Genomic DNA, 26,118 nt, shown 5'->3' with positions numbered 1-26,118 from the left:
GCGCGGCCCCATGAGGTCTGACTGGGGAGCTCGGGGGCCGGCCCGACATCTGCAGTGCATTTGCTCCGAGTCAGCCGTGGGCCTGGCCGCAGCGCCTGCTGCTTTTGGACAAACCCATATGTTCCCTTTTCTTTGCCAGGACTTTCCAGAGGGGAAAAAAAATGATAGCTTCTGGATGAAAACAGAACAGTCCTTATGGTTGGGTCAGCTTGCCCGACACCGCGTGTTTTCCTGTCCCTTTAGGTGAGAAGGGTGACCGGGGAGACCGCGGCTTGCAAGGGAAATACGGCAAGACGGGCTCCGCGGGCGCCAGGGGGCACGTGGGCCCCAAAGGGCAGAAGGGGTCCGTGGGGGCTCCCGGGGACCGCTGCAAGAGCCACTACGCCGCCTTCTCGGTGGGCCGCAAGAAGCCCCTGCACAGCAACGACTACTACCAGACCGTGATCTTCGACACGGAGTTCGTGAACCTCTACGGCCACTTCAACATGTTCACGGGCAAGTTCTACTGCTACGTGCCGGGCGTCTACTTCTTCAGCCTCAACGTGCACACCTGGAACCAGAAGGAGACGTACCTGCACGTCATGAGGAACGGGGAGCAGGTGGTGATTCTGTATGCGCAGGTGAGCGACCGCAGCATCATGCAGAGTCAGAGCCTGATGCTGGAGCTGCAGGACCAGGACGAGGTCTGGGTGCGGCTCTTCAAGGGCGAGCGGGAGAACGCCATCTTCAGCGACGAGTTTGACACCTACATCACCTTCAGCGGCTACCTGGTCAAGCCCGCGGCTGAGCCCTAGCCCGGCGGCCCCGTGGCAGCCCTTCCCCGGGCCTGGCTTCCCTGCCCCACCGCCCCAGCTTTGGCCTTCCGCACGACGCCCTGCACGGGAGGGGAAGCGAGAGCGGCTGTGCTCCCGGCCACGTGGCTCCTGGGCGGGCTCTCGGGCTGGCACCTGCGAGGACGGGCCTCCAGCTCCCCTCCGTGCGCATATCCTTAGGCGACCCCGCGGGCAGGCCGCCACACAGCAGGGTGTCCCAGAGTCATCCTTGCTCCCACGGCTGGAAATAATTAGGGAAATTCTAAAGTTTGTGAAAGGAGCAAAGTAAGCCATGTGGGAAAAGGGAGGTGTTAATTTTGCCTCTCCTCCAGCAGCACTGGCTCCCCAGGGAGGCTGTTCTCGAATGAGCTTGCATGTTCCAGAAGACCTGAGGTAGACAGATGCTGTGGGCCACCGGGGAAGGGGTGCAGGGCGTGGGGACCCTCTTAGGCCATGTATGAGCCTTCTTGGGCAACAGCTGGACTGCCATCCATATTGTGGGGAAGTCACGGCCTCGCCCACGGGTTCAGCGGGTCTTTCGGAGCCACAACGGCGAGGGGGTTTGGGTTGGGGTAGTGAATGTCAGCTCTCAGCCCTCGGCCCTGGTCTCTGGGCTGAGAGAAGCAGGCTGCTTGCTGGAACCCACAGACTCCTGACAGCAGCAGGGGGCCTCAGGAGCCCCTGGATCTGCAGATGTTTCTATGAGGAGCAAAGCTCAGTACAACCACGGCCCAGCCCTCCATCCTGGCCTGGCTCTGCTCCACTCCCCCATACTGCCCAGGAGCCCCGCGCGGGGCCTTCACGCTGACGCCCTGGCGTTCGCCCGTTGCTCCTCCTCCTAGACGGGTCAGCTACGGAAGGCACTGGGGCCTTCGTTTTGTAGCAGGGTCACGGTTATATAATATTTTCTACAAAACCTCCTTGCACACCATCTCAGAGTCCTGTTTCCCAGAGGGGTCAACACTCGGCAGCCCCAGTGCTCTCCCCCAGGCCTCTTTGACCAGCAGCCTAAGACAACACGGGAGGGGCTTCCTCTGGGCCCCAGAGCAGGGCAGAGCCGGAAGGGGCTGGAAGGCTCCCCCTCTACCTGTCTCAGAGCCCCCGTGGGGCACCATCCCTCTGACTAGGAGAGAAGACATGTCTCAACCACTGGAGTCAGAACTCTCTCTCCGAGGTGGGGTGTAGATGTGCCCAAAGTGGCTGCTGCCTGGAATTGGTGCTCTAGCCTGTGGCTGGCTTTGGCCGGGGGCCCTTCTTGCCTCTCTCCATTCATGCCCAAGGCCAGGGTCCCTCTCCTACCTGCTTGGGCCCCTAAGCCCCTACAGGAACCTTCCTTCCCACTGCCTGGTGACCCTTGGTCTTGACCCATCCCTCTGCTCTCCCTGGGCCTGGCCACCGGGTCTGGGGTCTGCACCATCCTTCCCTCTGAAGGACTTCTGCTGGTCAGACTTGAAAAATGGTGTTTCTGGCGTGCTGGTGAGCAGAGTGCCCGCCTGCTGCTTCGTGCTGTCCCAATGCTCTTTCAGAAAACATTAAACTCCGAACCACGTGTCTCAGCATCACGGCCTCCTCAGTTTCCTCCTTGAACCAAATCCTCCTCCTTCCTCTCCCCATCCCCGCACCCCACCGACTGCCTGTTGGAAGCCTGGGGGCCCGCAGCCTGGCTCCTGGGAACATAGATAGCCAGCGGGTACAGGCTGGGCCCCGAACTGCTTTGTTCCTCACGGGAACACGTTTTACAGGCTCAGCTGGACGTGGTTGCGTTGGGCGCCCTGTGCTTAGCGGAGTCGGTGAGCGGCGGGCAGGAGGTAGGGCTTGGGCGAGGGTGCCTGCGTCCTGGGGCTGCCGTAACACACCGCCACAAGCCGATGGCTCGAAACAACACACATTTACTCTCTCGCAGCTTTAGAGTCCCGAAGTTCTAAACTGAGGTGTTGACAGGGCCATGTTTCCTCCCAAGTCTGTAGCGAAGGAGTCTTCCTTGCTTCTTTCAGCTTCCAGTGGCCCCGGTGTTCCGTGGTTGGTGGCTGAGTCTCTCTGATCTCTGCCTATCTCTGTCTTCACGTGGCCTTTTTTCTCATGCCTGTCAGACCTCCCTCTCCTTTCCCTTAATAAGACACCTGACATTGGATTTAAGGCCCATCCTAAATCCAGGACGATCTCCTCTCAAGATCCTTCACTTAATTACATCGGCACAGACCTCATTTCCAAGTAAGGTCACAGTCACGGGTCTCGGGGGTGAGGACTTGGACATACCTTTTGGGCGGATACAATTCAACCTACTACAATGACCTACAGGCTTGAATACACCCACCAACAGCTTCCTGTATGCTCAAGCAGTGACGAGCAGATGTTTCTTTCTCTTCTCTCCACGGCCTGCCAACTGGGTTAGCGGCCAGGGCCCTTGCCCGATGGCCGGGAGGCTGGCAACAACTGGTGTCCTCCTTTTCCCTGGTTCTAGGATCAGCCGGTGCTCAGCCTTGGGCTGGGGCCAGGCAGGAACAGGCAGACACTGCAATTCTGCCCTCCGTAAGACAAAGAGCAAGCACCACAGACAGAGCCGCGGCCGTCCATGGAAGGAAGTGCCTTCTGCGCAGCGGGGAGGAGGGGCTGAGGGTATCTCCCAAAGACGCATGGAAGGAAAGGGTCAGCTTCAGGCGAGGGCCTACTGCCTCGGGGTACAGTCACAGAGACATCGTAACACCTGTTCTATCGCCCGCCACGTCACCATGGGGGACGAGGCGGCACCCGCTCCAGAGCCCACACAATGTCCTCTCTCGCGCTTTGAGCTCTCCCCATGCCCAGTCCTTCCTGCCACTGTCTTCCCACTCCCTCCCCGATTGCATTTCTCACTCTCCAAATATTTACCCTGCTCCTGCTTTGTGGTGCTAGGTGCTGGGGGCATCACGGCAACTGAGGTGGGGTACTTGCCTTCCAGAGGAGTTTTCAGGGATGTTAACTGCAGTCTGACATGGACGTAGGCTTCTCGGAAGAACTGCACACGTGGCACCTAGTTGTCTGCTCCATTTGACCCCCCCCCCCACCAAACTGTTTACTCTGCGTAGGCCCCTTTCCCTGTGCCCTGACCTCGCTAGTAAGGATTTGACTAACCATTTCTGGAAAAGACCTGATAAACTCAGTTGCAAAACAAATACTAGTGTTTTAGCAAAAGGGCTTAGAAACAGCCGATGACTCAGCCGAAGGAGAGAACTGTTGACGCTACAACTTTCAGGAGGCTCCGTGGCCAGGGGTGGGAATGGTGAGGCGTGCACTCCCCATCCTACGGGTTTTGGTGTGTGTGTGCCCACATGGGCGAGAACACAACAGTATGATGGCAAACTGGGTTTTTGGGGCCATAGTAATGAGAATAAAATGAGACCTTCTCCCAGATCATGAAAAACAACAACAACAACAAAAAGGTAACAGAAAACAATAAATAAAACAAGATACCTCCAGATGCAAAAGCGTGGAGCTGGATCCCTACCTTACACCGTATACAAAAATTATCTCAGAGTGGATCAAAGTTCCCATTAGAAGGGCTAAAAGTACAAAATTCCTAGATAAAGTATGGCTATAAATCTTCACGTCCTGTATCAGGCGGTAGTTTCCTAGATGCGACACCAAACCCCAAGTAACGCAAGGGAAAACAGATAAATCAGACACCGCCAAAATATAAAATTCTGGGCTTCAAAGGACATGACTGAGAAAGTGAAGGGACAGCATGGAATGGGAGAAAATATTTGTAAATCATAGATCTGACAAGGGACTTATATCTAGAGTATATTAAGAACTCTTGCAACTCAATAGTTAAAAATCCCAAATTACAAATAGGCAAAGGGTCTCCATAAACATTTCTCAAAGAAGATTGACAAATGACCGATAAGCACATGCAAAGAGGCTGTTTCATCAGCCACCAGGGAAATGCAAGTCAAAACCACAGTGAGATACAACTTCACAACGAACAGGATGGCTGTTTTCAAAACGACAAATGTTGGCAAGGATGGAGAGAGGTTGTCACCCTCAGACTTGGCTGGCAGGAATCTAAAATGGTGCAGCCACTTTGGAAAACAGTCTCATGCTTCCTCAGAATATTAAACAGAGCTACAGGTGACCCGGCGATTCCACTGCTAGGTGTATCCCCAAAAGAAATGAAACCATTGTAGATAAATGTCCTCGGCAGCATTATTCATAGTAAAAAAGAGGAAACAATCCAAATGTCCATCGGGTGATGAATAAATGAAAAAACGTGGTCTGTCCGTACGAGAGAACGGTACTCAGCTGTAAAGAAAGTATGGACGCCTGCTCCAGCACCGATGGGCCTCAGACCCACGAAGCCAAGGGAAAGCAGCCAGTCACAAAAGACCACATAGTGCATGATTCCATTTATGTGAAATGTCCTGAACTGGAAAATCCATAAAGACAGAAAGTAGATTAGAGGTTTCCAGGGGTGAGGTTTGGGGGAGGGGAGTGAGTGCTAACAGGGACAGGGTTTTCTTTTTGGAGTGACGAAAATGTTCTAAAATGGGTGGTGGGGTGGTCACGTGACTGTGAGAATATACTAAAACCATGGACTGCACACTTGAAATGGGCAAATGGTATGTTGTGTAAATTGTATCTCAGTATTACAAACACACATGCTCACACACATACTAGAATGCCTTGCCCTTCTCTGTTGAGGCCTGGGGAGTCCCGGAGCTCCAGACAGGAGATCTTCAGAGCCAGTCTCATTATTCTGGGCGTGGCTCGGGGGGGGGGGGTCAGGGTCCAGGGTTCAGTGAGGTGGGGTGGGATCGCCAGGCTCAGTTCTTCCAAGAGCATTATTTAACAAGCATTTTGGAAACCAACTGTTGGATGAGATCACACAAACGCAGGAGGCTGACTCAGGTGCCAAGGGAAGCATTCCAGAAGGAACAGCTAATTGAGGACCATGCCTTTCTCTCTGATGTCCCCACACAGCTGCAGGAGGGCTTGGAAAGGCGAAGTGACCTCAGATGCCCTGCATCAGCCGGCCCTGGTAACCAGCTCCTCCCAGGGCAGAATGGAGCAGAGCCCACTTCTCTTTATGCAGATGGTCAGGCGAGGACAAGAAATTTCCACGTTAGAGATTTTCACAAATAAGGGTAGAAGTTTGTATACTCTAGACAACTCGGAAATCTCCCTGCTTAAAGATAAGAAAACATTCCAACCGTTCAATTGAGATAGCCACCAAGTGAGCCAGCCATTCGGTCCCAGAGCCTCCTCACTAAAAATATCCAACAAGTGTGTATTGCATCCTTGCCGTGGGGGGGGGGGGGACCCACAGCAGCATTATCACAATCAAGCGTTAGCACCGCGATGCTTGCTACATTTGAGGAGATAAAAGTAAGACACGATTGTGGCGGAGAACTTGAAACTTACACTCATGAATAATAATAAATCAAAGGGAACGCCCAGGAGTGAGAAACGGAACGAGAGACACGGAGGAGCGTGCCAGCACGTTGTACAGAGCTGAAGGGAAAAATCAGTGGCCTAGAAGATAAATCAGAAGATATTCAGAAAGGAGCATGGAGAGATGAAGGGAGGGGAAATACAGAGCGGAGACCATATCCACACAGGGAGAAAGCCCAACGTGTGGGTGGCCGGCGTCCCGGAAGGGAAAACAGAAGAATGCCACAGAAACGGTATCTGAGAAGAAAGCGGCTGAGAATTTCACCTGACGGATGGAAGTCACGGAGGCACAGGCTCAAGAAACTCCGCGAATCACCAGCCGCAGAATGAAAGCATGGGCGCAGCCCGCAGGGACGCGGTGGGGAAACCGTTACACACCAAGACAAGGAGGAAAGCTGGACCACAGGAAGGGGGAAATGTTTTCTTCCCCAGGAGCAGTAATGAGCCTGACAGCTGACCTCGGACAGAAGGGGTGGAAGCCGAGTGAGAGTGGGATGGCATGTGTGAAGGACTGAAAAGTCATAGTTGTGACCTAAATAAAGTCCCATTCCCAACGACAGTATAAAAAATAAAGACAGGGGCGCCTGGGTGGCGCAGTCGTTAAAGCGTCTGCCTTCGGCTCAGGGCGTGATCCCGGCGTACTGGGATCGAGCCCCACATCGGGCTCCTCTGCTATGAGCCTGCTTCTTCCTCTCCCACTCCCCCTGCTGTGTTCCCTCTCTCGCTGGCTCTCTCTCTCTCTGTCAAATAAATAAATAAAATCTTAAAAAAAAAAAATAAAGACAGTTTCAAGCAAACAAAACTTGGGAGCCATTGCCGACGGCAGCCCTGCACAAAGTGAGCGTGACCCCAGAGGGAAGGTCAGGAACGCCGACGTGAACGACAAAATGGTACACTGGGTGGTAATTCTAAACAAACAGCGCCGGGATATAGTCAAAAATACGTCTTGGGGGCATCTGGGTGGCTCAGTCAGTGCAGCGTCTGCCTTCCGCTCAGGTCATGATCCCAGGGTCGTGGGATCGAGTCCCGCATCGGGCTCCCTGCTCCACGGGGAGTCTGCTTCTCCCTCTGTCCCTCCTCCCACTTGTTCTCTCAGTCTCTCTCTCTCTGAAATAAAATAAACAAAATCTTAAAAAAAAAATACATCTTGGGAAACAGTCTGGAAGTCAGCAAGTTAAACAGAGTTTCCTGTATGACCGTAGAGGCAAGAGGGCCCCTCTGTGCCCTTTCCAAGTTCCGAAAACCCACAGAATCTGAGTGTGATAAGAAGATGATTGTTGAACTAGCTTAGTTTGCTTTATCATGCACAAATAATGGGTCTAGGGGTACACGGGGTTCAGGCATCCCGTCATGCATACCCTGTCTTGGCAATAAGTAAAAGTAACAAATAACATTTGACTTTGATAAGTGGAGGGTGCAAGCAGTAGTTTCTGGAGTAACCAATAAATAATAGTAAAAGGGGGTATAACATCCAAGCTGATGGGGGAGGGGACGAAATTTTAAAAAGCACTCCATCAATTTAAAAATGGCAAGAAAGGAGAAAAACAAGAATGTAGACTAGGGAGGAAAAATATAAAACACTTAGTAAAATGGTAGGTTTAAAACCAAATACAGGGGCACCTGGGTGGCTCAGTTGTTAAGAGTCTGCCTTTGCCTCAGGGCGTGATCCCGGTGTTCTGGGATCGAGCCCCATGTCAGGCTCCTCCGCTGGGAGCCTGCGTCTTCCTCTCCCACTCCCCCTGCTTGTGTTCCCTCTCTCGCTGGCTGTCTCTCTGTCAAATAAATAAATACAATCTTTAAAAAAATTAAATAAAACCAAATACATATGTGATTACATTAGATGTCAATGGACTAATTGCTCTAATTAAAAGGCAAAGATTATTATACTGGATTTAAAAAAATCCAACTACATTTATAGGGGAAAAGCTAAAATATAGGACTCTAGAAAGACTGAGAGGAAAACAGTGGAAGGAGATACCTTGCCAGTGTGAATTAGCAGCAAGCTGGTATGGGAGCCTGGGTGGCTCAGTCCGTTCAGCGTTTGACTCCTGATTTCGGCTCAAGTCATGATCTCAGAGTCTGAGATTGAGCCCTGGTCTGGCTCCACGCTGAGCGTGAAGCCTGCTTAAGATTCTCTCTCTCCCTCTGCCCCTCCCTACCTCACTCATGCATGTGTGCCTGCCTTCTCTCTAGCTCTCTAAAAAAAAAAAAAACCCACAAAACTATCACATCAGACAAAGTAGACATTAATGCATAAAGCGTTACTAGGAACCAAGGTGGTCATTTCATGATGATTGCTCAGTCAATTCACCAGGAAAAGAGAAGGTAAATTTAAAGTCTACATGCACCTAATAACACAGACTCAAAATACATAGAGGCAAATGAACGGGAAAAAACAAACGCACAATCCTAGTGGGAAATTTTACCACACCCCTCTCAGTAACCGATAGAATAATCATATTCTTTTTTTTTTTTTAAGATTTAGTTATTTATTTTAGAAAGAGAGAGAGTGCGAGTGCCTGTGCAAGCAGAGGGAGGGGCAGAGGGAGAAGGAGAAAAGAGAGGGTCTCAAGCAGACTCTGTGCTGAGCATAGAGCCAGACTGGGGCTCGATTCCATAACCCTGGGATCATGACCTGAGCCCAAACCAGGAGTCGGACGCTCAGATGACTGAGCCACCCAGGTGCCCCTTCGAATAATCATATTCTTAAAAAAATCAATAAATAGAGGATTTGAGAAATATGGTAAGAAGATCTAACTTAATGGTCATTTACAGAACATCGACCGCAAAATACACTATCTTTTCAGGCAAGCGTGGCCTAATTTTTAGAAAATTGACCCGGTGTTAGCCAGAAGGCAAGTTTTACTTTTGAAGGACTGAATCATACGGGGTATTTTCTCTGAGTATATTCAGTTGTACACTCAAGTATATAATTCAGGGATGCTAAATACAATTCAGTGATCCCCATATGTTTGGGAGTTAGGAAATATACTTCGAAATAACCCATGGATTAAAAAACAAATCACGACGGGGCGCCTGGGTGGCTCAGTCATTAAGCGTCTGCCTTCGGCTCAGGTCATGATCCCAGGGGCCTGGGATCGAGCCCCGCATCGGGAAGCCTGCTTCTCCCTCTCCCTCTGCCCCTACTTGTGTCCCCTCTCTCGCCGTCTCTCTCTGTGTCAAATAAATAAATAAAATCTTAAAAAAAAACAAGAAAATTAGAAAATATTTTGAAATTAATTAAAATGAAAAAAAAAATACCCCACGATGTATCATAACCTGTGGGCTATACTCAAGCCACACTCAACACGCTGCCTTCACCCAAGTATCGGAGACGAAGAACGGCTGAGAATCAATGAAACGAGCCTTCAACCTTCAAGAACTTAGGGAAAGAGCATCAAATGAACCCAAGGAAAGGAAGAGGAAGGAGACAACAAAGATGAAAGGAAAAAACAAGGAAATAGGAAGAGAAACAAAGGGAACATCACTCCAGATGCTACAGACACGGAAAACAGTGCCTGAATATTGGGGACAATGTGACGGCGACACATCTGGAAAACGAGATGAAACGAGCACTTTCCTGTTTCCAAAAAACACAACTCCTGACAGTGATGCGGGAGGAAAGGGAAGATCTGAAGAGTCGTAAAGGAATCGGATAGAATCTGTAATTAAAAAGCTTTTAACAGAATCAACTTGTGGGCTCAGATTGTTTTATGAGTCACCTCTTACCAAATGTTTGTGGACAAGCAACCTTCATCTTGCCCAGACTCTCCCCGAAAAGAGAAAAGGGCCTATTCCCCACCTGTTCTAGGAGACGATCATAATGTTAGGGAGAGCGCTGCGGGGAGAGGGGAGTGCGGCCGGTCCCTCTCTTGCTCAGACAGAGGAGGGAGAAAGCTCAACAGCCATGAAGCCAGCAGGAGGAGGGAAGACGACGCGTCTCAAGCAGACTGGGTTTATTGTGGGAAGACAGGCTTGGATAATATCGTAAAGTCCATGGGTTTTATCACATTAACAGTGACTCACAGCGAACATGTTTGATGAGACTCAGTTACCATTCAGGATGGAAGAGTCTCGGTACACCTGCTATGGGCGAGGGTCCCTTGCCTAATAAAGCACATCTGCGGAAACACCACCAGCAAACACCAGAACTACAGGCGAAGTGCGGCTAGCTGTCTCTCGCGGACTGGGGGCAAGGCAAGGACGCTGCGAGGACACTCCTCCGGCGTTGCTTCGCAGGTCTCTGCCTGTGCGGTAGGGAAGGGAAAGTTAAGGCAAGATGTGAGGATTTAGAAAAGGAGGAAATAAAACTGCCGTTATCCGCAGCTGATGCGTTACACAGAACACCCAAAAGAACGTGCGGATAATTGGTGAATGACCAATGTACAGTCAACGTACAAAACCGCCGCACCAGCAACAGGCAGAAGATGAGATCTGATAGTGATTGACGGATGTACGGTCAACGTACAAAACCGCCGCACCAGCAACAGACAGAAAATGAGATCTGAAAACAAACCCTGAATTCGTTATCATTTGTCACGTAACAAACCACTTAAAATGCTCAGTATCTCAAACAGACCCACACCTCATTGTTTCTCCTGAGTCTGGAGGGTGGCTGGGTGCTTCTTTCTGCTGGCCTCGCTGGGCTCCCTCGCTGGGTCTGCAGTGGGGCTGGGGCAGGTGGCCGACGTCGGGCTCACGAGCATGGCCGGGGCCTGTGGGGCTCGCTCTCCAAGTGTCCTCCATCCCATCCCCTGCACTCCTTCTTTACAGCATGGCGCTCTCAGCACAGGGGACCAAGGGGACAGGGGCAGAAGCTGCACGGCTTTCTGAGACCTAGACTCACAAGTCCCACCACAGCGCCTTTGGCCATATTCCCCCAGTCAGCCCAGAGAAGTGGGTAATAGACTCCATCCTTTGTTGGGAGGAGGGGAAGAGAATTTGCAGCCATATCTAACCCATCAGAGATGCCACTTACGCACGTCTTTACCTATTGGAGTAAATCTAACAGCAGGTGTGTAGGATGTCTGTGCGGAGAACTACGGAACATCATTCAGCATAAAATCCAAACCTGTGGACGGTGTGCGGGTCTTGTCCTCCGAGAAGCAAACATCAAGGCAGGACTGGATGTGCATGAGACTTGTACGAGTTTATAGCCAGGAACAGCCGGATGGAAGAGATGTGGGAAGGGGTGTGGACGTTCCACGAGCCCTCTGGGCAGGGGTGGGGGGGTGTACCACCCTCCCAGCACCTCCATGGGCTCACCAGCCCAGAAGCTCTCCCAACCCTGCCGCTCAGGGATCTGCACAGAGGCTTCACTGCACGGGCACGGTTGACTGAATCATTGGCCGGTGGCAGTGAACTCAGGGTCAGTCCCTTTCCCCTCCCAGGAGGTGGTGGGGGTGGTCCCAAAAGTTCCAACCCTCTCATCGAGGTTGGTTCCAGGTCAAACCAGCCCCCATGTTTAGGGGCTTTCCAGAAGTCTGGGAAGTCAGATTCCCTGACATAAACTCTGGTGTGGTAGAAAGGGGCTAACAATTAACAAGAGACACCTTTATGGCTCTTTTATCACTTAGGAAATTCCAAGGGTTTAGGAGCTCTGTGACAGAAACAATGACCGAATATACATTTCTTTTCTTTTCTTTTCTTTTTTCTTTTCTTTCTTTTCTTTTCTTTTCTTTTCTTTTCTCTTTTCTTTTTTTTCTTTCTTTCTTTTCTTTCTTTCTTTCTTTCTTTCTCTCTCTCTCTTTCTTTCTTTCAAGATTTTATTTATTTATTTGAGAGAAGAGGGGGAGAGAGAGAGAGAAGGAGGGAGGGAAGGGAGAGGGGGAGGGGCAGAGAGAGAGGGAAAAGCAGACTCCCCATAAGCAGGGAGCTCAACCCCGGGGCTCGATCCCAGGACCCTGCGATCATGACCTGAGCCAAAGGCATACTGCGCTTCACCGATGGAACCACCCAGGCACCCCCCAAGTATACATTTCTTATTATCAAATCACAACATCAGAGAGCCCCAAACAGACTCAAGCACGTATGGACACTGATTTTCCAGAAAGGAGCCCTGCGGAGCACGGGATGAAGGGGAGACTTTCCAAAAACCACAGAATGACTGGGGATCCGTATGATGAAAAATAAAATGGGCCGTCCTCCCTCACGTCGTAAACAAAAATGACTCCAGCTGAGCTGAGGATCTGAAGGGGAAAGGCAAGACAGCAGCACTTCTAGAAAACCGGATGGAGCATTCCATATGTTCATGTCTTTGGGGTAGGGAAATACATTTTGAAAAAGACACGAAAGGACCAATCCTAACAGACAAGACTGACGAATTCTCCTGCAGCGAAGTCAAGGGCCGTTCTGGATGGCGCAGAGAGGAGCTAACAGAATTTGTGAAGTATTTAGGACTTGGTGGAAATGTCAGTGCTGCCTGTGGAAACCTGGGAGACACGGTGTGAGTCCTTCTCGGGGAGACACGGGTTCCCCTGCTGCACGTGTACAAAAACAAGAAAGATTTACAGAGGAGCGAACCAAACTGTCCACTTTTGAAACCAGAAAAAGAACAAGAGAATAAATCCAAAGAAAATAAGAGGAAAGAAAATAAAAGCGGAGGTTAGGGAAACAGAAAACAAACCCCAAAATAGAACAACCCCAAGGGCTGCTGTTTTGAGAAGACGAATCACAGAGACAATCGGCAGCAGAACGCGGCAAGGAAGAAAAAGACGACGACACAAACACGTTGGAATTGAAGAGGGGGCATCGCCAAGAGATAGAACTATGATCAGGAAGGACTTAATACCCACATTCGAAAACCTCAATGAAATGGACACTTTTCTAGGAAAACATTTATTAGCAAAATGGGCCCAGGAAGAAAGAGAAATCTGAAGAGGCCAAAAACCAAAAAAGGGAGATGACATGTTTAAGACCCACCTCCAGAGGCATCTGGAAGTTCTGTGTTCAAACTACACGCACCGGCCCCTAAATGTGCCAGTTACCGGCTGACAAGCGGGGAGAACATCTTCCTGCCCTTAAAGCCGGGACAGCCCTCCTCAGTAGCAGGAAACAGCCAGGTCGTACGTAAAATGATGTTAGTGATTTGACCATCTTGGATCTGAAATGCCAATCCTACGAGACACCTTGGAAGAGTTCAAAAGAAACACAGCACATAGGGCACCTGGGGGGCTCAGGCAGGGAAGCGTCTTCCTTCGGCTCGCGTCGTGATCCCAGGGTCCTGGGACCGAGCCCCATGTCAGGCTCCCTGCTCAGGGGTGAGTCTGCTTCTCCCTCTGCCTCTGCCGTTCCCCCTGCTTGTGAGTGCGCTCCCTCTCTCTCTCTCAAATCAATTAATAAAACTTAAAAAAAAAAAAAGGCACGCAGCGCACAGATATGCTCCATTGACACGTATAGGAAGCAAGATGAAAGTATCCGGGACATGGGACACACTCCCCCAGCAGCAACGGGCAACGACCCCAGCAGGATTGTCTCAGGAGGAAGAATTCATTTCCAGACGGCCAGCCAGCATTAGAAAAGCTGTGCAGCCTCACGTTAAAACAGCCAACCAACGACGCGCACCCACCAGGGGAGCCCGAACCTGGAAGGTAAGCAGCAGCAGCGCGGAGCGCCTTGCGGGGGCACAGACTCACCGGTGCCGGGAAGAGCGTCAACGCGCGGGCCTCTCGGGACTGTGGGGTCTGGAAATGCGCACAGGATCACTGTTAGCAACTCCTGTGTCTGTATCTGAAAAAGAAAAAAAAACAAAACCCTGTGGGTGCCCAAGAAGGTTTATACGAAGACATCCATTTTAACATTTAAAAAATGCAAGCAAACACATGCTTGCCGTGGAAATGGGCACCGACGGGTAGAGGGGTAGCCAAAGCCGATGCGTTCAAGAGGCAAGGTATTTAACCACAGTAAAAATGAACGTATTGGAGCCACACAGATCAGCATGGCTCCATTTCAAGAATGTGGCTGGGAGGGGGGAAGGCAAGATACGGACGGAGCAGTCTGCACACCATGATACTATTTTTATAAGCCACACCCCAGGTTCCAGATGCATACGTGTGTGTGAAAGGACTTCACAACATCTGCAAGGATACAGGCCCGACTAATGAAATTGGTGAAACACAGAGGCATCTCTGATGGACAGGAGGCAGGGAAGCTAGCAGGGTGGTGGGTTAAAAGGAACATTAGCTTTCTCAGCAGCACTCCACGTTTCCAGAAGGAGAAAATGCATGTACTGTGTGTGCAGGGACTGGGCAAGGGCAGGCATCCCACGTTTGCCACTTTACTATCAGGCAGTGAGCGCAAGTCCACGGACCGAGCCACACAAGCAGGCAGTGTGCAGGGGAGCACGTCCTAGATTTTATCTGGAAATCCTACAAGGTTAAGGTTTTAGGGGGCCCAGCCAGATCTCAGAGGGGGCTGGAGGCCCAGCAGGGACCAATGTGACCTCAAGGCAGACAGGGGGACCTCTAGTCCTGATCCCCAGGGAGACCAGGAGCCACAAGGGTCTGCCAGGAAGGCAGCAAGCGGGAGCCAACACGGGGGCCACAAGACCTGTCCCCCTAGACTGGAGGCATCGCTGTGCAGAGGAACAGAAAGGAGAGACCTGGGCATATTTTTTGCCCCCAGAGACTGAGCATTTCCTAAGGGCTGTTTAGTATATCTTTAAGAACTATGTTTTGATTGTTAGGATGAAAAGTTTGTTTATTTAGTAATCAGGAAGCTGCAGGTAAGCGCTTGGAAAAAGCTGGTTAAGTACAGACCAGATCAGTACTTCACATCTTCCGTGCTCACCTGATTATAGCTGGAGTGAGCTTTGTGGCCCTGCCCCCCTTCTCTTGGCCAACTTCCCAGGGCTTGGTGATCTCTGTCCTCCCTGTGGACCGCTGTCTCCTGCTCCACAGTGGCCTGTCTCCCCTGCAGCGTGGCTGACGCTCATATTCCACAGCCTTAGTCATCACCCCACGCTTGGGGCTCACGGAAGCTCGGGGCCTCATAAAGTTCAAAGTCTGCCACCATAGTAAAGAGGCCCACTCACCTCGGCTTGAGAAGCAGCCGCAGCCCAGCGCTGGACGCTCCCAGCTGCATAAAGGGGTTTCGGTGGCAGGGTGAGGAGAGCCTCAGGCTGGCCCAAGCCTGGCCCTGGGGCCCCAGCCCTGCCTCTGGCCTCCTTGGACTCCCTGCTTCTGAAAAGGAATGTCAACCACCTCCATTCTGACCTCGGTTAGTACTTTCTCATTAAATTCTTCCTTGCAGCTTATCTCTTAACTCCCGCAAAAGACCCTGCGGGCATAGCATCCCGTGGTGGGAACCTAAACTACCCCTTAGGCTATAAGGACTGCCCCAGCCCACAAGACCCCATGTGATTAACCCCAAGACAATGATCAGCCTGACCTTCGCTGCCCACCTGCACGTACCCACTCACCTTTGTCCCACACTGTCCTTATGTAAACCTGGAAGTGTTTCCAGCATTTTGGAGATGGTCTTTGAGACGCTGTCTTCCCGGTGCTGGCCTCACTGAAATAAATTCCCTTCTCATTTCCCCACCACTCATCTCTCTGCCTTCGGATTTTGTCAGCGGCGTGAGGCCGAGCCTGGTCTGTTTGGGACCTCAGGAGCCAGGTGCTCGTGCACCATTGCGCCCCACTACACTTCTCCTCCCTGCCTGCCTCCTTCCTTCACATTTACTGTGAACTGTACCCAGGATGCTGGGGACGGGCCATCTGTGAGATGCCTCAGGCCCTGTGAGCCTGCGGACACTGCAGACACTGGAGCGCGGGTTTGGGGTGTAGAAAAAAGAATCTGTGCCTCAGTGGAACACGATGCATTGTCTACCAAAGGTCCTTGTTGCTGTTACGTGACTCCAGCCTCTGTCTCTTTTACTGGGTACAGATGGTCTCTCCAGGGGTTCAGTGATCTCCCCACCCCCACCCTGCAGAAAAGCTAGTTCTGCCTCAACTTAGATACTCATTTCAATGCTCATCATCTATAAACAGGTCTGCTTTTCATTTTCTTTGAACTGGTTCTAACATCTGTCTGATAGCTTCCCTGATTAAGGAGTAGAATAAAGCCTTTATCTCTCGTCCATATTTACACCCGAATGAGAATTAGGATTTCATCTTTTCCTGAAAATTACCTTTGAATAGGGTTAGACGAACCGAGCTCAGCTCTAACTGCTACAGCTCACCGACTTTATGACCTCCGGGGCATTGCTCTCCTGCAAAAGGGGATTCGTGGGGACAGGTACACTGAGCTTCCGACCCCAGGGCTCCGCGCAGCCGCGGCCCCGCCCCCGCCGCGGCCCCGCCCCCAAGGCTTTCCTCCAGCTACAAAGTCCCCGCCACCCCGGCGAAGCCCAGAGTGCGGGCAGGAGTCCGTCAGGCCGGGCGGGGCGGGACAGCCGGTCCGCGCAGTCCCTCCATTGGGTGGGGGCGGGCCCAAGTCTGTGATTGGCCGGCGGCCGGAGGCGGGGACGGGCTCAGGCCTGCGATTGGCCGGCGGCAGGCGGGGGCGGAGGGAGCGGCACCGTGATGGAGGCTGCTGGGCCGGTGACCCGGGCGGCGGCGCGGAAGAGGGCGCCCACGATCCCAGAGGAGCAGCGGGAGCGGCGGCCGGGGCGGCGGCGACCGCGGAGGAGGTGGGTGGGGGACCGGCGGGGACCGCAGTCGTGGGCGGGGAGCCTCGGCGTCCTCGCCCGTGAGACGGGGTGGTGAAACCCCCGCCGCCCGCCGCGGGTCCACGCGGAGGGGGCCGGCTGGTGGCATTGGTGCCCTTGCTGGACCGGAAGGGGGTCGTGCCTGGAGCGGGACCATCTGAACTGGGTCTTTAGGGAGCGCGTGGCGAACGGGAGGGAGGGTGTTCCAGTCGAAGGAACGGAGTGCGCAAAGGCTCAGAGGCACGAAAGGGGTGGACGCGTTCTTTTGAGCCCATGGTTCCTTGTCGGGGCATTTGCTCACCTGGGGGAAGTTAGCAGCACCCATATGGCCTTCTTGGAAACAGCATCCCTAGCTTTGTTTTAAACCCCAAAGAGTGAGACTGGGGTGTTTCAGACTGGACAGGGATGGCAAAGGAGTGGCTGCCGGCTGGTGGGGAAGATGTTTTGGAGGAGAATGTTGAGACGTCTCGCTCCCTCTTAATGGAGGAATAACAGGTGGTAAAGGTTATCTGGTACCGACCGACAGGTGTTCTGATAGGTGCGGGGGTTGGGGGAGTTGAAGGATAGAGAAATCATGAAGGGGAAAGAGCGGGGTGTGGAACGAAATTCTAAAGGCGTGATTTTCCATAGTACTTGCGCTTTCGTGACACTTGAATGTCTCATTCCCTCCACCCACCCAGGTGGTTTCAGGGTCCCCTAAGAAAGTTATAAGGAAGTGGCCGTGGATGTGGGGAGATTTAGAGAATTTCTACTTTGAAGCCCGTGGCCACTAATGGCAGCCACTGCGTCTTCTCACGTTCTAATGACGACAATTGTTTTTTTTTAAAAGCTAATCTGGATTTATCCAGGGTTTTCCAGCTCTGTGTGCCAAAGGTTAGACTCCTCCACGACAGCTGGGGAGTTAGTGTGGGTTCCACAGAACACACCCACGGAAATGTGGACTGGGGAGAAAGCATGGCCCTGCTCTCTTGGGCCCTGAAACTCTCTAGTTCTGTGAGTTTTCCGACCCCTTGTCCAAAGCAGAACCTGTGGACCCTGTGAAGTCTAACTGGTCTCTGCAGGGTGACCGGGGGTGGGTACAGGGGTTAGGCGCTTATACATAGGAGAGGAGGAGCTGTTGTGTGTCCAGGCGGAGGGCCGGCTGTGGTGCTAACACAGGCTGCTTTAGGAAGGTCAGCGCCCCCCAGCCCCTTCGGTTTGATGCATTTTTCCATAGTTTGCATTCAAAATGTAAGTCCGAGAATAGCGTTCCCTCCCCTTCGTGTGTCTAGGGGGGGCCTAGTCCATTTGGTTGTTAGTGTTCTTTTTCTTCATGCTTTTATTAAAAAAAATTTTTTTTTTAACTTCCTCATTGCTTAGAATTGAGGAGGAGCAAGAAGTAACTGTCTTCCGTGAAGTGGTCAGTTTTACCGCGGACCCTTTGCCAGGTGAGACGGTCGGAGGCTCTGAACGCTGTCTCCGCGCTCACTCTTGGGGCTTCGGGGCAGACCCGCCCCTTCCTGGTCTAGTTTTTCTCCCTCGGTTATTGTCAGAGCATCTCTGGGGATCCCATACTTTCCATCGGTTCCTCATTGTTCCCTCCTCTGACCAGCTAGATATTATGACAAGGACACCACCAAACCCATCAGTTTTTACTTCTCTTCGCTGGAGGAACTCCTGGCATGGACGCCCGACGTGGAGGACAGCTTCAACGTGGCCTTGGAGCCCTCCGAGTGTCGGCAGCCCCCCCTGAGCAGTCAGAGGCCCCGGACCTTGCTGTGCCATGACATGATGGGCGGGTATCTGGATGACAAGTGAGGCATCGCGAGAACATTGCCGATGTTAATTCTGTTGCCTGTTTCCCTTGCCTGGGACGGGGATGGAGGAGAAGGAGGCAGGGAGAGTGAGAGCCATGTGGCAGAGAGCACTGGGTGGGAGGCAGTCAGGAGACGGGCCTCTGGACCAGACTGACCTGACTGGGTGAGGCGCCCAGGCCTCCTGTTTCATCTGTAAGAGGACGTGGGTTGGGTGAAAGCTGGTGCCTCTGGCAGCCCTGACACCATTTGCTTCCGGGGACTGCGTGCCCTTGACATGTGGGAGGCGGGGCGGGTACAGAAGCAGGCACCGTCTTCACACTCCTGGGCCCGGATCCGTGGTCCTCACCTAACCCCTCGAGCTCTGACTCCGTCCTTGGCCCATTGGCTCCGGGTACCCGGCTTGACACTCCTGCGTCCCTCCCAGCCAGGGGACACTTCCTCCAGAGTTGCGCGGTCTCTCAGAGGTCTTAAACGTCTGTAAAACAGTCTTGGATGGGACGATAGATGGGAAGGCTTAGTCCGAGCCGGCCACCAAGGGACAGGCAGAGGCAGGTGGTGGCATCTTAGGCGCAGCTCGTGGTTATCAGCCCAGCCTTACATGTACGGAGATGGTCCTGGAGCCACTGCTCAGGGGACAGCGCGGGGACACCAGGCGCCTGGAGCTTTTGCATGAGCCTGCCACTTCTCTTCTCTCCTGTCTTGTCTTTGTCTGTTGAGGCTGACAACGTCTGGTCCAGTGGTGACTGCCCGCCCGGCCTGGTGCACATGTTTCCCTTAAGACCTCTGGACCGCAGGGCCAAGGTGTAGTCCTACTTCTCGCTCCACCCAGTGCCTGCGCCGCGCCTGCTGCGTGGCGAGCTTCCGTTAGCATCGCTGGCTGGGACTGGAGAAGCTTCGCCCGGGTCCCCGTGTGCGGGGTCCCAACCGCGCCGTGTCCCACACAGGTTTATTCAGGGCTCGACAGCGCGCAGCCCCTACTGCTTCTACCACTGGCAGTCCATCGACGTCTTCGTGTACTTCAGCCACCACACCGTGACCATCCCCCCCGTGGGCTGGACCAACGCTGCCCATCGGCATGGGGTCTGTGTGCTGGGTAAGACCCCGGGGCTCGCCTCCCACGCACCCTCGTTAGCACACCTGCCAGGTGACCCAGTGACGAGAAGGCCTTTGTCTGCTACAGAGGGAGAAGAGCTCACCTGGGGCTGCCTTGATAGGTTAGCACAGGCGAGGGCAAACTTCTGGAAGGGCCCAGGCCACTGGGTCACTGTCATAACCAAGACAGTGCAGCCATAGATGACAGGCGGACAGATGGGCTATGTTTATGAAATAGGAGGTGGGTGGATGTGGCCCACAGGCCACAGGTGGCCAGTCCGTGGGTGCGGTGGTTGCTTCTCGAGCCTTCTTCGCCCGCACCTGAATCATTTATTGGCCTGTGTAGCACTGATGGCTGGGCTCGGCCTGTGGGGCTTGGACTCCCCAGAGATCCGGGACGGCCGAGCATGCGAACGTGTAACAAGCTTGCAGGCCAGGCTGCTGTGCTGTTGCAGGAACCACCCTTTGCTCATGGCTGGGTTCGCCTGACCTCATTTCTCTCCGTCCTGGCAGGGACTTTCATCACCGAGTGGAAAGAAGGTGGGCGGCTCTGTGAAGCCTTTCTGGCCGGGGACGAGAGCTCGTACCGAGCCGTGGCTGATCAGCTGGTCCTCATCGCCCAGTTTTTCCGTTTCGATGGCTGGCTGATCAACATCGAGAACTCTCTGAGCGTGAGCATAGCCTTCTCCTGGTGCTTGCCCGGCCCGGCCCTGCTGCCTCCCTGTCCCTCCGCTGCTGCTCTCTGCGGCCTTGCTGGGGCTGGTTAGAGCCAGCCTAGACACCTGCGTGACAGAACCTTCTCCGGCACGTGTCCGGAAACCTCGGTTGGCTGCGCTTCGCCTTACTGCTCCTTCGGGGCGCCCCTTCCCTCCTCCCGTGTCCGTTTTGCTTGGGCTGCGCGTGCGGCTTCCCTCAGCGCCACTCTCCCCTTTCATGGGGTTTTATCTTTTCTTCACTGCTGCGCCCGTGTCCTTCCTGCTTCGGAAAGGAAGGACAGTTGGGGCCCCTGGGGGGCTCAGTGGGTTGAGCGTCTGACTCTTGATTCTGGTTCAGGTCATGCTCAGGGTCGTGGGATCGAGCCCCGTGTCAGGCTCTGCGCTCAGCAGGGAGACGGCTTGGGATTCTCTCTCTAAAATAAATACAGTCTTTAAAGAAAAATAAAGGAAGGACAGTGGGAGACACTGGCTGGACACTCCCCTCCGTGGTTGCACGGTTGGGGGGCTCCAGGGACCGCGCCTTTTTGGAGTCTGTGTTTGCTTCTGAGGTTAAGCACCCTCCTGTCTGTCCCACGCGGGGCACTTCTCACGACAGACACGGCTGGGCCTCACCGAGGGTCTGCTCTGCCTCCCTCTCCAGCTGGCCGCGGTGGGGAACATGCCCCATTTCCTCCGGTACCTGACCACTCAGCTCCATCAGCGGGTGCCGGGGGGCTTGGTGCTGTGGTACGACAGTGTGGTGAGCAGCGGGCAGCTCAAGTGGCAGGACGAACTCAACCAGCACAACTGGTGAGGGCAGCCTTGTGGGCGGAGCGGGTGGGGGCAGTGTGGTCTGTCTGCTGGGGCCTGGCGTGCTCGGCCGCCCCGGGTAGGAGAGGGCGAGGGCAGAGTCGGAGCCGCCAGCCACCAGCGGGGAGGACCGGCGCGCTGTCGGCGGGCGCTGTGCCAAGGGCCACAGGTCTTGCGCTCCGGCTGGTCCCCTGCTCTTCAGAGGCGGCTGTGTTCTGGTCCTGGAGGTGGCCTGGTCTGGGGGTTAGGACGGAGGCGAGTGTCGGAAGGGGAAGGAGGAGGACATCCAGGGTGGGCAGCCCCCGGGCCTCCGTGTCTGGGCCTCACAGCGCGTCCTTGCCGCCTTGCAGGGTCTTCTTCGACTCCTGTGACGGCTTTTTCACCAACTATAACTGGCGGGAGGAGCACCTGCAGCGGATGCTGGGGCAGGCCGGGGAGCGCCGCGCCGACGTGTACGTGGGGGTGGACGTGTTCGCCCGGGGCAATGTCGTCGGAGGCCAGTTCCACACACACAAGGTGGGTGGCGGCCCTGCAGGCCGGGGAGCTGGGGGTGGTGGCCTGCGTGCCTTCCGTGGCTGGGTTTTCTCGTGGACCTTCCATTGCCATCTGCACTCAAGGCAAAGAGAGGCAGCATTCTTCCCAGAGCAGGGAAGCTGAGGCCCAAGACACATGGGTGATGCCTCAAGGCCGGGCTGTGCCCTGAAACCCTAACTTCCAGCCCAATCCTGCAGTCAGGCGGTACTTTTCGTATGGGTGTTGATGGCCTGCCCTCCCCCTCCGAGCTAGCTGGCTGTGATGTCTTTCTGGACCGCAATGCGCTGAAGGGCCCCGAGCTGGCGGTTTCAAGCATCGGGTGGGCTTGGGGAGCTCTGGCGGTGCGTCTGTTCACGGGCAGCTCAGGGCTAAGGACCTGGTAAAACAGCCAGTTTGGGGAATTGCTGGTTTAATAAGTGGTGAGATTTTTTCTGGCAAGGCAAGTCATATCGGCAGTGAGGGGAGACGAGGGGGTTGCCAGGGCCGGTGCACCTGGTACGGGATAAATAGGGAGTCCGCTTGTCTCCCGGGCCGTCAGCCTTGCCCCTTCCCTGGTGCCAGGGGATGCTCTTGCTCATTAATTAAGCTCTAAGTGAATAAATTAACCCAATAACTGAAGATTCTCTCCGCCCGCTGTGAGTCTGATAACGTGATGAGAGGTGCAGCGAGGGGGAGACACGTGCAGGCTGTGCGCTCCCACCGCGGACCCCGGCCCGGCCGCTCACAGCCTTTCTTCCCACCGCTGCGGGCTGAGGAGTTACTGGGGTTGGAGCCCCCTCAGAGCTGGGAGGGAGCTAGCCAGGCTCCACCTTCCCCCCCCCCCCCCCCGACTGCTGTCTCCCCAGTCGCTGGAGCTGATCCGGAAGCATGGATTCTCGGCGGCTCTCTTCGCCCCAGGCTGGGTGTACGAGTGTTTGGAGAAGAAGGATTTCTTCCAGAACCAGGACAAGTGAGCCTTGCCCGTCCCAGGCAGGGGCTTGGTGTTGGCCGGGTGGGGGCTCCGTCGGTTTCTCTGGTTTCCCAAGGAGCTCAGGCCTTGCTCTCCACGGACCTTTCCAGGGCACATGGGGTGGGATGAGGGGCTCAGCTGGAGAGAAGCCAGTCATCTTGGCTGCTTCCAGGAGGGAGGGTCCTGGAGACCCGTTAAGCAGGAAGGCCGGAGGTTGGGGACCCTGGGGGGAGGGCCACCCCTGCAGACCTGCATCTCCCACACATTCAGCGGGGGAGCCGCACTCACTCTGGGAGGGATGCAGGGGCCTCGAGTTGCAGAGAGTGACTTTGGGGTCCCCCTGCCCGTTTCCCTGCAGGTTCTGGGCTTTGTTGGAACGCTACCTGCCCACACACAGCATCTGCTCCTTGCCCTTTGTCACTTCTTTCTGCCTGGGCATGGGGACGCGGAGAGTGTGCTATGGCCAGGTGCGTGGGCTTCCTGGTGGGGCTGCATCACAGCACACGGGCTGCCCTCCCTCTGTCTTTGGTCTCACCTGGGAGAGGTGGGGGGCTCGGGGCGTGGGAGGGATGGCGGCCATGCTGCTCCCCCCCCCCCCGGCGCTCCGGGTACGCCGTGCCCCGTTGGCCCCCAGCCCTCCCTCACGTGGCCTTCTCCTCCAGGAGGAGGCGGTGGGGCCCTGGTACCACCCAAGCGCCCAGGAAATCCAGCCCCTGTTTGCAGAGCACAGGCGGGAAGGGGACGGGCGGGGCTGGGTGAAGACGCACTGTTGCCTGGCGGACGCCTGGAACGGGGGCAGCTCCCTGCTCATCCGCGGGGAGATTCCGCCCGAGGTCGGACACGTGGCTGTGAGGTAGGTGAGTGCGTGGGGGCGACACCTGTGGGACCGTCCGCTTCCCCCTCGCCCCTGTCGATCACTCACCTGGGCCGATGGGCAGCAGTGGCCAGGAGGAGGACCGAGGACGGAACCGAGGCAATTCTCATTGTGGTAAAAAGCACATAACGTACAATTTACCGTCAAGCGTTTTTGAGCGTGTGGTACAGTAGCTTTAACTCTCTGCCCGTCACTGGGCCGCCGGTCTCCAGAACGTTCTCACCTGTCCCCACAGAACAGCTCCCATCCCCCCAGCCACCACACTCTGCTGTTTCTGTGGATCTGACGACCTCTGATGCCTCTTATAAGTGGAGTCCTGTAGAATCCCAGGACCGAGATTTGTCAGTCACGGGAGGGTTGCAGGCAGGCTGTTGTGTTCCGGCGGGAGAGCTTGGCGGGTATGGCCCGGAGCCAGCGGGGGGCTTCTCAGCAGCTCCGGTTGGCCGCTCATCCCAGGCCCTCCTCCGGCAGGTTATTCTCTCTGCAGGTCCCCGTGCCTCCCAAAGTTTTCCTGTCCTTGGTATATAAGCTAGAAGGGCCTTCGGATGTCGAGGTGGCGTTGGAGCTCACCACAGGGGACGTGGGCAGCTGCCATGTTGGTGGCATCTGGACGTTGAATGGTGAGGGGGGTAGGGCCCCGGCCTCCTGTAGGCCCCTCTGTTTCAGGGACACCTCAGGCAAGAGGAGTCTAGAAAGTGCACCGGGGTGTGGGGGAGCTGGGTGGGGGGCAGAGGACAGGTGCAGGGGCTATCCTCTGTGCTGCTGTGGTCCCGGCCCGGACAGGGGGACTCACCCGTCAGCTGAAGCCTCTGGCCCGCGGCCCCCACTGGGCAGCCCGGTGTGCTGTGTGGGACTGGGTCCTGGTTCCACAGAGACTTGGGGAACGGGTCTTCTGCCAGCCGCGGCATTGAGAGGGAGGGCATCTATGGGGGGCCAGGGGGTGCTCTCTGCCCTGTTCTCCTTCCCCCCCAAGTCCTCAGCCTGTCGGGCAGGCCATGGGCGCCTAGCGCCAGCAGGGGGTCTGATGGCCTCTGGGGCTCCCCCGTTTAGTGGACACCTCCCTGCACGGTTTCTTCCCTTCGGACTCTGCATTCTCAAGTCCCGGGTCTCCTCCCCCAGCAGAAACAAGCTCAAGGCACAGTCCCCGACCCCTCCGGGTGCCCCCCACCAAGCTGGCCAGATGGGTGGGCCACTGCGGCCAACAGCTCCGTGGGGGCTGGGTCCAGCGGTGAGTACCTTTCCTTCCTGAGTGAGGGGCTCTTGGTTCAGAAGCCCCAGAACTGGAGGGATGGAGGGGCCCTGGCCAACCCCCCTCCCGCCCAGGATGCAGGCAGCCTCGGGGCACAAGCGCAGGACGCTGCTGGGAGCGGTCATCGTCATGCCTTGGGCCTGGGGTTTCCCATGGCCACAGGGTCCACTTTGGGATGGACCGCCTTTGCCGCCATGGTTCGGGGCCTCTGAGTGGAGGCGGGCTCCTCGTGACCGGCCCCTGTTGCCTCCCCAGCTGCTATGAGGTCAGCCTGCGGGGCTGCGTCCTGCGAGACCTCCTCGTTAGCTTCGCACGGCCTCCTGGCGGCCGGGAGGAGGCGAGCTTTGTCTGCCGCCTCGGGGAGATCCAGGTGAGGCGTCTGGGCACAGTGCGCTGGCCGAGGGCTCCCATCACGCAGGAGCTGGACACTCGCTCTGCTCAGAGGGCCAGTGGGGTGGAGGTGCCGGGGAGCGGGACCGTGCAGGGGCGGGCACCCCGGACCTCTGGTGGGCTCCGGGACTGGGGCGAGCCTTCTCTCTTCTGCCAGGTGGTGGATGCCAAGAGCCTGCTTGCCCCTCTGCCCCGGGTGCAGGCCGTCACTGTGTCCCGCGTGCGCTGGCAGCGGGCCGTGCCTGAGGAGGAGGGCCCCCCTGCCCGGCTGTTGCTCGGCTGCACTCTGCACTGGTCCTACCTCCTCTCTCCCGTCCGATGCTTCCGAGTCCACTGCCGCACGGGGACCGGCGGTGGCTCTCCTGGTGGGGGGCCGCCGGGGCCGGAGAAGCCTGCACTCCTGGGCCTGGCCTTCGTCAACCAGTATCGGATAGCGGAGCTGCCGGTGGCAGCCGCAGGGCCCAGTGGGGACGGCCGTGTGGAGTTCCTGGTGGAGCCCGTCCCCAAGGAGGGGTTTCTGGTGCCGCAGGCCGAGTGGGGCAGGGCGGCCCTCCTCTACTCCATGCCCCACACGTGAGCAAGCATTAAAGCACGGAATCCCCCCACCTCGAGGCTCAGGCTGCTTCTGCGCTGGGGCCCCACGCCGTGTGTGGAAGCCCACGGGTGCCAGGGGGCCGCGGGCTGGCGCTGTCTGTGCTGGGTGCTGGTAACAGGAAAACCAAGAAGTCCCTCTGCTGGGTTGATAATTTCCCGAGATTAACGAATAATGAACTCTGTTCTGTTTTATCTCTGTCTGGAGTATAGATTCCCCCGGTACAAGTGACAGGATTTGGGAAAGCCAA

General features: G+C 55.3%; 2 protein-coding genes and 1 long non-coding RNA gene across 11 annotated transcripts in view; 2 read left to right on the top strand and 1 right to left on the bottom strand.

Annotated features, from left to right (window-relative positions):
* Positions 1-2,371, top strand: part of C1QTNF1 (C1q and TNF related 1) — a 19,513-nt gene extending 17,142 nt beyond the window's left edge. For all 3 annotated transcript variants that reach the window (XM_026483996.4, XM_026483995.4, XM_026483997.4), the window contains exon 4: positions 244-2,371. In XM_026483996.4, coding sequence (XP_026339781.1) covers positions 244-794 — 551 coding nt within the window. In that variant the 3' untranslated portion in view covers positions 795-2,371. The remainder of the gene's footprint in view (positions 1-243) is intronic.
* The window catches only part of LOC113244554 (uncharacterized), a 24,125-nt gene extending 7,601 nt beyond the window's left edge, over positions 1-16,524 (bottom strand). For 2 of the 3 annotated variants that reach the window (XR_008961198.1, XR_006408189.3), the window contains exons 1-3: positions 16,369-16,511; positions 15,027-15,314; positions 13,874-13,967 (exon numbers count right to left, since the gene is read on the bottom strand). This is a non-coding gene — a long non-coding RNA (uncharacterized LOC113244554). Of the gene's footprint in view, positions 1-13,873; positions 13,968-15,026; positions 15,315-16,368 lie in introns of all 3 variants that reach the window. The other variant, XR_007191740.2, reaches the window with a different exon arrangement.
* On the top strand, positions 15,345-26,062 carry ENGASE (endo-beta-N-acetylglucosaminidase). 5 transcript variants are annotated; one of them, XM_026483986.4, is made up of 14 exons: positions 15,345-15,455; positions 18,247-18,314; positions 18,483-18,680; positions 19,628-19,776; positions 20,289-20,446; positions 21,132-21,280; positions 21,631-21,796; positions 22,660-22,763; positions 23,122-23,230; positions 23,426-23,616; positions 24,109-24,257; positions 24,757-24,865; positions 25,142-25,256; positions 25,434-26,062. In XM_026483986.4, the coding sequence occupies exons 3-14, from the start codon at positions 18,655-18,657 to the stop codon at positions 25,851-25,853; spliced, it is 1,845 nt and encodes a 614-aa protein (XP_026339771.1). In that variant the 5' UTR covers positions 15,345-15,455; positions 18,247-18,314; positions 18,483-18,654; the 3' UTR covers positions 25,854-26,062. The 5 variants fall into 5 exon arrangements, with proteins under 5 accessions (XP_026339771.1, XP_048082681.1, XP_026339770.1 ...); XM_048226724.2 differs by having other exon boundaries at positions 18,479-18,680; XM_026483985.4 differs by lacking the exon at positions 15,345-15,455 and adding an exon at positions 16,728-16,869 and having other exon boundaries at positions 18,479-18,680; positions 24,760-24,865.
* The last annotated feature ends 56 nt before the right edge of the window (positions 26,063-26,118 follow it).

This window comes from Ursus arctos, unplaced genomic scaffold, assembly GCF_023065955.2.
Source record: "Ursus arctos isolate Adak ecotype North America unplaced genomic scaffold, UrsArc2.0 scaffold_24, whole genome shotgun sequence".
NCBI classification, from domain to species: Eukaryota; Metazoa; Chordata; class Mammalia; order Carnivora; family Ursidae; genus Ursus; species Ursus arctos.
This window is presented reverse-complemented; position numbering and strand designations above follow the sequence as displayed.

What these genes read in the sequence shown, in the direction of transcription:
- ENGASE (XM_026483983.4), top strand. Translation starts at nt 16,763, where the DNA reads ATGGAGGCTGCTGGGCCGGTGACCCGGGCGGCGGCGCGGAAGAGGGCG. An exon ending in GCCAGTTCCACACACACAAG is followed by an intron (nt 21,797 to 22,659) that starts GTGGGTGGCGGC and finishes CTGTCTCCCCAG; the next exon opens with TCGCTGGAGCTGATCCGGAA. An exon ending in GGAGAGTGTGCTATGGCCAG is followed by an intron (nt 23,231 to 23,425) that starts GTGCGTGGGCTT and finishes CTTCTCCTCCAG; the next exon opens with GAGGAGGCGGTGGGGCCCTG.